Raw genomic sequence first — 15,000 nt, forward strand, 5'->3', positions numbered from 1 at the left:
TGACAATGCAGACAGCTCACTAGGTAGAGCACTTTCATCATAGGCAAAAAAGATTAGCTTTAATACTGCTGTACTATTGAAAAAACACATTAAAAATTTCGGTCGGAAATCTCGTCCTTGAAAATAGATTTAATAAATTTGAGAGTTAATGACACATTGAGGGTTACTATAACCTCCTGATATTTGAATGACACGTTTTCTGGCCGACATTTTAAATATGCTATCTAGTATTGAGTGGAGCAGGCACTTATGTTGGTAACAACAAGAGATGAAGTGAGTAGAAAAGTGCCAGAAGATAAAAGAGAATAAAAAATTTTCGCGGCCGACCATACTCAATGTCTCAATCGTTTCTATGTTATATGTTTGTGTTGAAAACATTGGCTATTAAGCTTAACTGCTGGTCAGCTAACTTCGCGGTGTTTGTGTGTTGGACCCGCGGTCTCCAGGGGTCTGATTCATAGTCTAAGACTTTGGGAAGTCAGAGACTACGGAAAGTAAGCTATTCATGGAGTCAGACTTCGTCCCTGACTATCAAGTCTCTGACTACGCTTGCGAAGTCTCAGACTACGGAGGTCAATCTATTTTTAACTGGGGATTCCTCGGAAACGTATCACAAAACGTCATAGAAATGTGTTACTTTCCCAGCTGCGCATGCGTCATACGAAGTGGCACAGAAATCATATCTATTTCTTCTTCGTGTTTGTTTTGATCGTTTTTTTTTGTTGTTGTTGTTTTTGTTTTTTTTTTGCCCCACAAATAAAAATGGTGTGAGACAAGTTTAGGGGTGTAAAAATTGTTTGAGAATGTGTGTGTGTGTGTGTGTGTGTGTGTGTGTGTGTGTGTGTAATGTTTTTAGTAAATATAAATAACGATGGCACTTAAATGATTCTTATCAACGCTGGAGCATTGTTCTAAGTAGAGAGCCGTGGGCGCTGCCTGAAGCATGGGTTCCCAAAAATACTTACGAAAGAGTGAAGATGGATAGGAATCGGTGGAAACAATACAGACAATGGGCGTTTTGGGTACAAACCCTTCGTCGGCACAACAATAAACAAATAAACGTTGAAAACAAATAAGAAGAAATACAGTATAAATTGCATCGTCTGTACTAAAAGATGGTTGGAGTGTGAGCGAATCGTTAGCGTGGTGTGATAGAAATGATGAGGCCAGTGAGAGACGTGAAATTTCTAGAAAATAATGGACGATAAAAGACATAATATAGCAATGACTATCCCGCACAAATCTTTGGGCCTCTTTTTCGCTCACGAAGTGCCCGAATTCGCGTCACATTATGGGACGAAGCCGTTTCGTATATGCTGTTTTAAACAATTAATTACGACGCTGTTTATACATGAATATGACTGAAAGTTGGCACACAGTTAGAAAAAAAGGTCATTTTAGATTATGTTAAGCGACAAAACTCGTGCGATTACCAGAAGACCGTTAAAAATAGATTTTTACACTTTGGAGTAAAATATTTCTAAAACTACCGGGCGTGGAGGTTTTGTCGCTGACAAGGTAATACATGAACATTTCTTCTTTTTGGTTGTAAAATTTCATATGAATATGACGAGTACTTTTCCCGTATTTTACAAAACACCACCCTAATTTGCTCTTCAAGTTTCAATCTTTTAATACATTTATTACGCAAGATACAACCAGAGGTCGAAAAAAAATGCCGAAAAAGCGTCCCATATTTCGCGTTTTTTTCCTCTTTGCGGGTCATCCAAATAAATGACACCTTTGAAACTGCATAACTTGTTTATTTATGAATGGATTTTCAAAATTCAAAAACATTTTTACTCAGTGAAGATAGGGCTTTGATTTTAGACAAAAATTTTCCTCAAAAAGAGAAAAAAACATTTTTCATAGTCATTGCTATCATAATAGAAATGTAATAGTAGTCGAAGTAGTAGTAGTAGTAGTAGTAGTAGTAGTAGTAGTAGTAGTAGTAGTAGTAGTAGTAGTAGTAGTAGTAGTAGTAGTAGTAGTAGTAGTGGTGGTAGTGGTATTAGTAGTAGTGGTAGTAGTAGTAGTAGTAGTAGTAGTAGTAGTAGTAGTAGTAGTAGTAGTAGTAGTAGTAGTAGTAGTAGTAGTAGTAGAAGTCGTAGTAGTAGTAGTAGTAGTAGTAGTAGTAGCAGTAGTAGTAGTAGTAGTAGTAGTAGTAGTAGTAGTATAGTAGTAGTAGTAGTGTGTGGTATTAGTGGTAGTGGTAGTAGTAGTAGTACTAGTAGTAGTAGTAGTAGTAGTAGTAGTAGTAGTAGTAGTAGTAGTAGTAGTAGTAGTAGTAGTAGTAGTAGTAGTAGTAGTAGTAGCAGGAGTAGAAGTCGTAGTAGTAGTAGTAGTAGTAGTAGTAGTAGTAGTAGTAGTAGTAGTAGTAGTAGTAGTAGTAGTAGTAGTAGTAGTAGTAGTAGTAGTAGTAGTGATAATAGTGAAAGTAGTAGTAGTAGTAGTAGCACATATTATGATTTTGAAATTTAGTCCCAGACTACGATATTTACACCTGCTAAATCGCGGGTGTAAATTTCACCCGTTTAGTCGCTAGTTTAGTCTTAGACTTCGCGTAGTCCGGCTTCATGAATAGCTTATTACGCCTTTTAGTCAGAGACTACCGATATAGTCTCAGACTATCGTCGTAGTCCCGCTCCATGAATCAGACCCCAGTAGTCTGTGAGAGAGAGCTCTAGTAATGAATGACCTGAGTTTGATACGAATTTTTTTTTGGGTTCGTGGATAGCTCATACGGTAGAGTCACGCTCTCACCGGTCAGGCGGAGTTGTCGTACCAATAAGGTCTCAGGTTCAAACCCCATCACCGCTGCGAAAAAAAATTATTCTCTATTGACTTCTGGCACTTTTCTACTCACTTCATCTGTTGTTGTCTAGTATTGAGAGCTTTTTTCGCCAAGTTGAGAGTGATTTTAATAGATCGATATTTGTAGGACGTGTTTTCTGGACAATATTGTTTAATACGAGAAGTATCGGTTTAGAACTATTTTTGGGATTTATTTGCCAAGATAAGAATCGTTTTAATTTGATCGATATTTCAGGACAACTTCTCTGGCCAAAATTTTTAATACGTTTTTTTTTTCAAAATAGGTCAGAATTTTGGTAGAATATGGAGCTACGTAGTGTCCCTCTTTCCATCGGCAAGGATTTGTCTTGTTGGATTTTTTGCACTAAACAATTGCTCTATCCAAAGAACATCAATAAATAGGATTCTATAGTCTGATGCCACGTCCGCCTAGCAACCAGCAGCTTGGTTCTAAACAAAGAAAATCGGTACTTTTTATTCTTCATGCTGGCTAGAACTTTTTCACTTGTCATGTGATCAGAATGTATAAAAGTCAAAACATGATCAGATTTATAATGTTTTTCTCCTCTGGATACAGTTTTATGCTCGTCGGAGAAGTATTTCAAAAGGGCGTCCGCCATTGTTCCGATAGTTTAGAACCAGTTACTATGTTACTATGCGTCATTACGAGGGAAGTGTCGTCACGACTGTTGAAGCTGTTGTATCTGCCTGTTTAATACTATGACAACCTGAATAGAAAATCCGGTATACGTCTCATGGCTCGGGCAAATATTTTAAAAATATTATTTTATTAGTCCCTGTAACTCACTTGGAAGAGCACTCGCTTCAAATGCCTAGTGGCCTAGATTGATTTCGGGCGAATTCGAGATTTGTTTCTGACGTCTCTGTCAACCCAGCAGTGATCGGGTAGTTTGGTCTGTTAGATCTGGTGGAAATTACTTTGCAATAGAAGCATCCTATCCAATAGGTAGCAGGCAATTGCTATGGTCCGTTTCACGCTACATAAATCAGGATAAACTCCAGTTCCATGGGCCTTATTGCTCTGAAGAGCTACTTCACTACTACTTTTTTGGGTTTTTAAAAATATCTATTTTAACCAGTTAATTCCCGCACTCTGGAAAGACATGCATTCAAAAATTTGGCCAGAAAACTCGTCCTTCAAATATCAATGATTTAAATGATCCTATCTTTGGCAAAAAATCTCGTACATGTGACCTCGTAGCCAAGATGAGGGTCGTACATGGGACCTCGTAGCCAAGATGAAGGTCGTACATGGGACCTCGTAGCCAAGATGAAGATCGTACCTGGGACCTCGTAGCCAAGATGAGGATCATAATTGATCGATATTTGAAGACGTTTTCTGGCCAAATTTTTAAACCCTCTCCTTACCGATCATTTTCAGTATTTTCCCAAAATGGCAGGCTTACCCAGCAGATAAATGATATTTTAAAACTCAAACTACTTCTCTAAAAAACAACTTTATGTTCTTATTAACAAAACAAAGATCGTTGTGATGAACAAAATAAGTCTGAATAAGAACAAATGTGACCCATGATCTCAAAACGGTATTATGTCGGAACGAACCACATGCTTAAAAGCCGAATTTAATGTTAAACTGGTCAAAAATATAAATTGTTGGCATTAGCACCTTAAAATATGGTTGCCATTCTCCTCAATAAATCGTATAAACTCAACACAAGTCTGATATTTCTGGCTATAAATTCAATTTTCAACACCTTTACGAACCCGACTTAATACCGTTTTGAGGCAAAGGGTTACAAATGTATATTGTGTCGTAAGAAATGTGACGATTTTGCTGTAGGTGGTGAGGAGAAGGGTAATACGTGTAGTATCTGCAGAGTCCGGCATTTGACTGGTTGGGAAAAAAAAACAAGAAACAAACGTACCTGGGCCCCAGTTGGACCATTTGACGAGTCCTCCGTCCTCCCGTTCCCACCGGCCTTCAGTCTCAATGTCATTGACTCCAACCCAGATTGCCTTATCGTGCCTGTTTGATGACATCATAAAAAAATGTGATTATTCTTTGCCTCTAAATGGTATCTTTTCAGAACTGTTATCGGGCAGCGTGGCTCAGTGGTGCGGCTTACGCCTGGGTTATTCCAGTCTTCCCTTGGACTAGACCCTAGAGACATATTTCCCCTATGGGATCATTAAAGGGAATTCTTCTTCTTCTTCTTCTTCTTCTTCTTCTTCTTGTTCTTCTTCTTCTTGTTCTTCTTCTTCTTCTTCTTCTTCTTCTTCTTCTTCTTCTTCTTCTTCTTCTTCTTCTTCTTCTTCTTTCTTTTCTTCTTCTTCTTCTTCTTTCTTCTTCTCTTCTTCTTCTTTTCTTCTTCTTCTTCTTCTTTCTTCTTCTTCTTCTTCTTCTTCTTCTTTTCTTCTTCTTTCTTCTTTCTTCTTCTTCTTTTCTTCTTCTTCTTCTTCTTCTTCTTCTTCTTCTTCTTCTTCTTCTTCTTCTTCTTCTTCTTCTTCTTCTTCTTCTTCTTCTTCTTCTTCTTCTTCTTCTTCTTCTTCTTCTTCTTCTTCTTCTTCTTCTTCTTCTTCTTCTTCTCTTCTTCTTCTTCTTCTTCTTCTTCTTCTTCTTCTTCTTCTTCTTCTTCTTCTTCTTTTCTTCTTTTATCTTTTTTTTTATTCATTTTATTATTTATATTATTATTATTATTATTTATTTATTATATTATTATTATTATTATTATTATTATTATATTATTAATTATTATTATTATTATTATTATTATTATTATTATTATATATGTATTAAAATCTTTATTATCTTCAGATAAGATTATAAAGATTGGGCAACTTTAAAAAAAAACCCCAAAAACTTGGACAACGTGCTCAAAAGGCTTTGAATTCGCTTCGGTCTCAATGTCATTGAAAATAATTTTTTTAAAAATTCCCTATATTCATCCACAAGGGGAAATTTGTCTTTAGGGTCTGTTCCAAGGGAAGACTGGAATAACCCAGGCGTTAGCCGCAGAACAGCGCCGCAAAGTGAGCTAGGGCGAGGTGACTTACTCAAGGCCACTCATCACAGCGGCGGGTGATTGAACTCTGTACCTTTCGGGTAAAAAGCAAAGACCTTACCACTGAGCCACGCTGCCCCTTGACTCCAAGTTCATATTGGATGACGTCATATAAAATGGCCTCCAAACGGTTATTGATGGTATATAGTTTGGTAAAATACTCACATCTGCCAGCCGGATAGAACGTACAAAACACACTAACTGTGCTTAACCTTGAACGTCTCCAGACGGAAAGAAGGTTCACTAAAATATACCAATCAGACTATAAATGTTCGAGGTCACATATATGTTTGTGTGTAGGTACATCTAATCGCATAGTACATTATGCTTAAAAATTGATAAAAGATAAGTTAAGATAATAAAAAATATTTTGGTAAATTTAAAAAAAAAACAAAACACCAATCAAGAGCAACAGCGAAGTCTTCAGAGATGAATCCCCACATATGTTTCAGTCCTTTTGTTCGGCAATGTGGCTTTGTTGTATGACACTCGCTTTCGGATCGGAAGGTCCTGGGTTTGAGCCTCGCTTGGCACATAGTTGAGTCCTTGGAAAAGGCTCTTTACTTACATTCTCTCACCGTACTCAGGTGTATAATGAGTACCTAGCCATTAACAGCGTGTTCTTTTTCAAATTTCTCTTGTACATCATAAAACTTAAAGAAAATGAACAGTGTGTTGTAGACCATGTTTTGCTAAAGAAATTATGTATCGTATGAACTTACTGCAATTATGTCTGAGTGATAAAAAATCTTTTTTTTTTTTGGTGTTAGTTGGGTGTGACATTTTTGGGGAAATCCTGAAAATAACTGGTAAGGAGAGGGTTAAACAGACTTTCTCTCAGGGTTCAATGAAAGTTACATAATGAAATAAAGGATAGATATGTCAACATTGATACCTCATCCTGGCGATAAAGTCATTCTCCATAGGGGTAGTTGGTGAGGCGATGAATCCTCCAGCATCTTTTACACAATATTTGTGTGCGTCAATAAACGTCAATGGTTCATCTACAAATTTATAACATTGGTTCCTGTAGTAGTCATATCCACTGGGACATACTGGAAAGAATGATGAACAAAGATTGTTATTTCTTCCATTAGATAGCCAGTTAACTCTCTCCTTACCAGCTATTTTTAGAATTCCCCCCGAAAATTAACACCAACCCAGCACAAAATAGACATTCTTACTCAAACAAAAAAGTAACAAGTGAGCTCTACAATACAGTGTTCGGTATTTATAGCTGTAACCAAAGCGTTTGTTTAAATTTTGTGGTTTACAAGAGAAATCAGAACAAGAAAATTGTCGGTTACATCGGAACGAATGTGACGATTTTCCTATGGGTGGTCAGGAGAGGGTGAAAGGCGAAATTGAACTTTTCACTAAATTTTCACATTGTTTATACGGATTAAAATTGTGTTTCTATTCGTTTTCGGGAAGAAATAATAAATACAGGGGAGTCACCAAATATGACGATTATGATGAGGATTACTACTATCATCGTCATAATTATCATTTTATCCTCCGCCTCATTATCGCCATCATCATTATCATCACCATCATCATCGTCGTCGTTGTCATCATCATAATCATCATCATTATTATCATCATCATCATCATCATCATCATCAATAGCATCATCTTCATCATCAATATTATTATTACCATTATTATTATTGCTATTGTTGTTATTATCATTTTTATTTCTTCTTCTTCTTCTTCTTCTTCTTCTTCTTCTTCTTCTTCTTCTTCTTCTTCTTCTTCTTCTCCTTCTTCTTCTTCTTCTTCTTCTTCTTCTTCTTCTTCTTCTTCTTTCTTCTTCTCTTCTTCTTCTTCTTCTTCTTCTTTTTATTATTATTATTATTATTATTATTATTATTATTATTATTATTATTATTATTATTATTATTATTATTATTATTATTATTATTATTATTATTATTATTATTATTATTATTATCATTATTATTATTATTATTATTATTATTATTATTATTATTATTATTATTATTATTATTATTACTGTTATTATTATTAACATCATTATTAACACAACGACACAGTGGTTGAATAATAAATAACTATATCATACCTGGGCAAGCAAGACCAACGGGTGACCAATGACCGCTGGTCAAACAAGTTGTTACTTCTCCATTTACTTCTGAGCTCTTGCAGAGTATTAGTACTTTTTCTCCGACTTTATATTCACCTTTCACCTTGTCATGTAGCATTCCATCCGATGGGATATTAGGGCTTGGACATCTGACTTTGGAAACTGAGAACGTTTTTTCAATGAATATAACAAACAAAAATGGAAATAATATTTTCAATAAAGGAAACGAAATAACAAAGACGGAACTTTTTGTGGGGTCAAAACCCTTTTTCAATCAACACCTACGTTGACGGTGTATTTATATATATATATATATATATACATATCCTGTGATCATCGTCTGCTCAAATAAAAATAAAATAACTAATAAATTAAGAATTCTCGAAATAAATAAGTTTTTAAGTAATTCCTAAAAGCGAGTACAGTAGGGACGTCACGAAGAGATAAGGGGAGATTGTTCCAGACAGTCGGTGCAAAGTGACTAAAGGATCTGTCAGAAAGTTTTTTTACCCTTTTTTGGCACTTTAAGTAGACGATGATCACCTGATCTCAATGCACGGGGCGGAACATATGGTTCGACAAGATCATCGAGATAAGCAGGCGCATCCGTGTAAACATTTAAAACACATGACTCCAACCTTAAAGAGCACCCTGGCCTTAATGGGAAGCCAGTATAAAGTCAAAAGCATTGGAGTCGTGTGTTCTCTCTTATTTCTTCTTAAAATATTCTAGCAGCTTGATTTTGAAACCCCTGCAGTTTATCAAGTAAGAAACCTGGGGAATTAGATAGGAGTAAATTACACTAGTCTAAACGAGTAAAAACAAAAGCAGACACTAGTGTCTTTAAGGAATTATGATTTAAAAATGCCGAAATTTGGCCAATACGGCGAAGTTCACAATACAGTACTTTGCAAAGTTGTGTCGCATGATATTCCATGGACAGGTCACTGCTGAAATAAATTCCCAGGTTTCTGGCGTTTTCAGAAAACGTTATTTTCACATCATCGATACAAATCAAAAGGTCTTGTTCACAAATGTTATTTGTAGGATTACATAATAGGAGTTCTGTTTTCTCATCGTTCATTTTCAGTTTAATAGCTACCATCCCGTTCTTCACATCTTCAATGCAGTTCTCCATCGATTTCAGTAACCCTTTAATTTCGCTTGGTTTTGCGGATTGGTAGAGCTGGGTGTCATCAGCGTACATATGGTACATGATACCGTGATAACTTATACCACCTCCCAATGGTTGTGTGTATAAAGTGTAGAGAATGGGACCCAGAACAGATCCCTGGGGCACACCAAAGTCAACCTTAAAAATATCTGATTTTATTCCTTTTACTTGAATTGTTTGTGTGCGACCGATAAGGTAGGACTCGAACCATTTTAACACTATTCCAGACAACCCAAACGTTTTGGAGAGACGCTCGACTAGAATCGATTGGTCTATCGTGTCGAACGCCGCACTTAGATCTAGGAGGGCCAGAACCGAAACTTTACCCATGTCAGCCTCACACAAAAGGTCGTTTTGAATTTATAGTAAGGCAGTTTCAGTGCTGTGATGTTGCCTATAAGCTGACTGATTTTTTTCATATAAGTTGTAGTTTGCCAAATGATCGTTCAGTTGGGCTGCGACAGCCTTTTCCAAGATATTCGAAATAAACGGTAAATTGGAAACTGGTCTGAATTTTTAAAGATTCTCTGGTGACAGAATCGCCTTGTTCAGAAGAGGAGTAACGATGGCGTGCTTGAAAGGATCGGGGACTGTTCCCGATTGTAAAGATTCGTTGATTATTTTAGTGATAGTGGGGATGAGCGTATCCATATATTCAAGTAATAGTGAGGTGGGGATTGGGTCGAGGGGGAAAAGTTATTATGATTTTTCTCATTTCTTCTTCAGTCACTGGGGTAAATTTGTTAAACGAGCCCTTTCCATTGTATGAGTCAAATTTTGGCGGAGACGCGGAACTTTGGTCAAGGTGATGTCTTATATATATAGTCAGAGAGAGAGAGAGAGAGAGAGAGAGAGAGAGAGAGAGAGAGAGAGAGAGAGAGAGAGAGAGAGAGAGAGAGAGAGAGAGAACATACAGTCTTTGTGTATTCTTTTTTTGTATGTTCATTTTTGAAATCATATTCTTTTTGTTCGTGACAGACATAGGTACAAATAATATAAAATCATTTACTTTCTGCTGTAATTTTGATAAAAAAGTGTTAAGTTTTAAAAACGTTAAAAGAAATTCATTCTTTGTTTTGTTGTTCATAGCCAGCAAATAATGTTTAGATCGACGTGTACTTTTTTGCAGGTCTGATAACCCAAATTGTTTTGGTCTCATTGTTGTATAGTAAAAACTCGCAAATCAAATCATCACAAAACTATTCTCCATAACAACAACGTCAAAACACATTCCTATATTGTGCCCGGTTGTCAGACCTGCAACAATCTGCACATCTGTTTTAATCAATCAGGTTGGTAACAGTAAAGTTCTCAACAGGACAGTACAATTGTTGCTTCTATTATGTACTCACCGTCATGAACTGGCTCTGAAAGAAACGAAAATGGGTGAAATGATTGAGAAACTTCAAAACTCATCAAGTATCTTTTACACACTATTTGCTCATCATCTTCATCATATTCATCATTATCATCATCATCATCACCATCATCACGGCTATGTGGTCTAGTAGTATGACACTCGCTTTCGGAACGGAAGGTCCTGGGTTCGAGCCTCGCTGGGCGCATAGTTGAGTCCTTGAAGAAAGCTATTTACTCACATTCTCTTACCGAACACAGGTGTAAAATGAGTACCTGATCGTTAACAGCGTTGTCTCTATCCGACAAAAATGTAATATCGCCTAACAGGCCCCGTCCTACATGTTAAATGTTGCTGTTGGCCAGGGATCCCTTGTAAAGCGCTTTGAGCACGTTTAGTGGATAGTGCGCTATATAAAAGCTCAATATTTTATTTTTTTTAAAGTTCAAAAGCCCAACCATCATCATCATCATCATCATCATCATCATCATCATCATCATCATCATCATCATCATCATCATCATCATCATCATCATCAGCATCATGATGATCATCATCATCATCATCATCATCATCATTATCATCATCATCATCACCATCATCATCATCATCATCATCATCATCATCATCATCATCATCATCATCATCATCATCATCATCGTCATCATCATCATCATCATTATCATCATCATCATCACCATCATCATCATCATTATCATCGTCATCATCATCATCGTCATCATCATCATCATCATTATCATCATCATCATCACCATCATCATCATCATTATCTTCGTCATCACATTCTTCACATACACCGAGCCACAGCCTTCCGATTTCATTCCTCAAATATCGGTCATTGTGATTATTTTTGATCACTAATCAAGGGACAGAATTAGTTTTTGGGGAAAATTCTGAAACTGGCCGGTAAGGAGAGGGTTAAAGCACACAATAAATTGTTTAATCGAGTTTCCCGAACTTTACCCTGCATTTTATATTTTGACCCATCAAAAGGCTTGTATATATCTAGACATAATATGCCATATAACCTTTAAAACTTCAGTTATAGATATATCGCTCAAGAATAATTGGAAGTGTCTATTGAAAGATTTTAAAATAATTTAATTATGACACAACTATTTTTTTAAACTTGGATTTTGGCTGTAAAGTTATTCATAATTGAGCAAGAACTTAAGTAAGTAGGAAAGTGCAAGAAGACAACAGAGATTATCATTTCACGGCGAAATTACCATACCAGCAAGGTCTCAGGTTCGAGACCCCATCGACGCCACGAAATTTTAATTCTCGGTTGTCTTCTGGCACTTTCCTACTCACTTCATTTCTTGTTATTATCAACATAAGTGCCTGCTCCACTCACTTTTCTGAATTCATAATTTAGCAGGAAAACTATGATAATACAGTTTACAAGATAAATTCATAAACTTACCATGATCACAAACTTTGCAGTAATGCTTTTCACAGGTTTGTTTGTCCGTATAACACCAAGGGGCTAGCGATTCGTCAGGGTTTCTGCAGTAATTTTCCACAAGGTTCATCTGCTCATCGCTATGGAATTCAATGTCAGATAAGGTAAGTGTTGCTGCTCGAAGCTCGAAGAAATAAATAACAATGTAAAATAGAAATCTTTGTCTATTATTAAACGTTCGCTTAAAATATATCTGTTTAGATTTTAGTAGATGGTATGAGAAGCAAAGTTTGGTTTGTGTTGTGTGTTGTTTGTGTGTGTGTGTGTGTGTGTGTGTGCGTGCTTGTGTGTGTGAATGATTATGTTTCAACCAAAGTAATTCATCATCATCATCATCATCATCATCATCATCATCATCATCATCATCATCATCATCATCATCATCATCATCATCATCATAATAATAATAATAATGATAATAAAAATAATAATAATAATAATAATAATAATAATAATAATAATAATAATAATAATAATAATAATAATAATAATAATAATAATAATAATAATAATAATAATAATAATAATAATAATAATAATAATAATAATAATAATAATAATAATAATAATATGACTGACCCTTTTTGGAACGGATTATCTCTACAATGAGTGGCTGCCGCCCAAGCTATGCACGCTTTCCCATTCTCAGAGACAGAAACCTTTCCATCATAGCTAGCACCTAGGTCCTCTTTATCATAGCAGGTTTCATCGCCTTTGTAAATCAGAGGGGGATGAGTGCAAACACTTTTTGAAAATTTCATCAGTAATCGTATAATTTATTATACTCATTTCATTTCTTGTTATAAACATAAGTGCCTGCTCCACTCACTTTTCTGAATTAAAAATTCACCCCATATACCGGAGCATACTCAATGTCCCAATTGTTTCTATGTTACATGTTTGTGTTGAGAATATTGGCTATTAAGCTAACTTCGCGGCGGTTGTGTGTGTTGAACCCGTGACCTCAAGAAGTCGGGAAGAGAAGGCTCTAATAAAAATAGGGTTAGAAGCGATCTTTTTGGGGGTCAAGGATAGCTCATACGGTAGAGTCACGATCTCCCCGGCCAGGAGTTGTCGTACCAGTAAGATCACGGGTTCGAGCCCCCATCGCTACCGTGAAATTTTAATTCTCTATTGTCTTCTGGCACTTTCCTACTCACTTCATTTCTTGTTTTTATAATTTATTATGAAGCCTCTGTCCACTCTGCAGTGATTGTTAAATGTTTAAATTGCCTAAAATAAACCTTTGCATTGAATTGTTCTAGATTCAGATTCAGATAAGTCCATCAGGGATGTAGCTGAAAGTCATGGCGGTATTTATTGTAACACGGACAACAATAACATGTGAGCTACAGTGACAAACTGTCATGATATCTGAGTTTAGCGGATAACGAGCTTTTTAAAAAAAACTTGAGCTTTTGTATAGAGCAATATCCACTAAACGTGCTCAAAGCGATTTACAAGGGACTCTGACCAACAGCAACACGTAAAGTGTAGAACGAGACATGACGCCTGTTGGGCGATATTAGAATTTTTTTTGACAGAGACAAACAAGTACCTGGCCCTTAACAGCGTTGACTCTGTCCGAAAAAAAATGCAATATCACCTAATAGGCCTCATGACACGTCCTACATCTTAAGTGTTGCTGTTGGCCAGGGACACCTTGTTAAGCGCTTTGAGCACGTTTAGTAGATATTGCGCTATATAAGAGCTCAAAAGCTCAATGTCAAAATTAGTTGGACAACAAAACCTGAACACATAGAGCAAGTACATTTCAAACCATGATGTGGTTGGCTTGGAAGTTTGATGTCAGAAGCAAGGCAGGGCCAACAAAGAGAAAAAGAAGAAAATAAAGCAAGATCGATTTTATAAAAAATTGAGCTTTTATATAGTGCGATATCCACTTAATGTGCTCAAACTCTTTACAAGGGGTCCCTTATCAACAGCAACATGTAAGATGTAGAACGAGACAAGACGCCGCGCTATTACAATTTTTTTCCGACAGAGACAACGCTGTTAGCGGCCAGTTAATCATTTTACACCTGAGTACGGTGGGAGAATGTGAGTAAAGAGCGTTTTCCAAGGAGTCTCGAACTCAGGACCTTCCGATCCGAAAGCGAGTGTCTTACCACAAGACCACATAGCCGCATTAAATCCAGATTCAGATCGCTTCGGTGACCTACATTTGGAATGCAATTTGGGAATCGGGTGATATTTGTTGCACGGACAATAGTACTATGTGTGACCTACATTTGGAATGCAATTTGGGAATCGGGTGATATTTGTTGCACGGACAATAGTACTATGTGACCTACCTTGACAAACTGGTATGGTGTCTAAGTGTAGCAGATAACAAAATTTGAATCTAATGCGACCATGTGGTCTAGTGGTATGACTTTCGCTTTCGGGGTTGCAAGGTCCAGAATTTAACCCACGCTCTGAGGGGCGCATAGTTCAATCCTTGGAAAAGGCTCTTTACATACATTCTCTCACCATACTCAGGTGTGAAATGATACACATCTGTCCGTTAACAGAGATGTCTCTGATGGAAAATATTTAGTTTGTAATATCGCCTAAAAGGTGCCATGTCTCGTTTTACATGTTTAGTGTTGCTGTTCGTTGAGGACCCCTAGTTAAGCACTTTGAGTACGTTTAGTGGATATTGCGCTATATAAATGCTCAATTTAAAAAAGGTATAATGTTAAATTGTGGGGTTATGCGCTTTAGTAAACTACTCAACAAATTGAATAAAAACTAAAAGCAAAGTCTCAAGTCTTGACTATGGATGATTATCGATCCGACATACCCAGTCCTACATACTTGAACATTTTAAAATTCGTAATTTTTCTGGGATTATAATTGCAGTAGCTATAGTTAAGTATAAAAAGCAACAGTTTACCCCGACACAAGGATCAAGTTACACTTCAAAATCCTTAAAATTATGTAGTCTGGCATCAACTTTCATTTTCATTAACTATGTATGACTTAGTAGTAGTAGTAGTAGTAGTAGTAGTAGTA

The 15,000-nt window shown here is 36.4% G+C and overlaps 1 protein-coding gene across 1 annotated transcript in view; it reads right to left on the reverse strand.

Moving 5' to 3' along the window:
• The window catches only part of LOC144974393 (uncharacterized), a 106,542-nt gene that overhangs the window by 9,042 nt on the left and 82,500 nt on the right, over positions 1-15,000 (reverse strand). Inside the window, exons 40-45 of the mRNA XM_078917232.1 lie at positions 12,562-12,694; positions 11,944-12,062; positions 10,492-10,506; positions 7,945-8,127; positions 6,754-6,913; positions 4,722-4,822 (exon numbers count right to left, since the gene is read on the reverse strand). Of these exons, the coding sequence (XP_078773358.1) occupies positions 4,722-4,822; positions 6,754-6,913; positions 7,945-8,127; positions 10,492-10,506; positions 11,944-12,062; positions 12,562-12,694 (711 nt within the window). The remainder of the gene's footprint in view (positions 1-4,721; positions 4,823-6,753; positions 6,914-7,944; positions 8,128-10,491; positions 10,507-11,943; positions 12,063-12,561; positions 12,695-15,000) is intronic.

The sequence above is a fragment of the Berghia stephanieae genome, chromosome 6 (genome assembly GCF_034508935.2).
Source record: "Berghia stephanieae isolate SIO BIC M18660-M18661 chromosome 6, UCSD_Bste_1.3, whole genome shotgun sequence".
In the NCBI taxonomy this organism is placed as follows: Eukaryota; Metazoa; Mollusca; class Gastropoda; order Nudibranchia; family Aeolidiidae; genus Berghia; species Berghia stephanieae.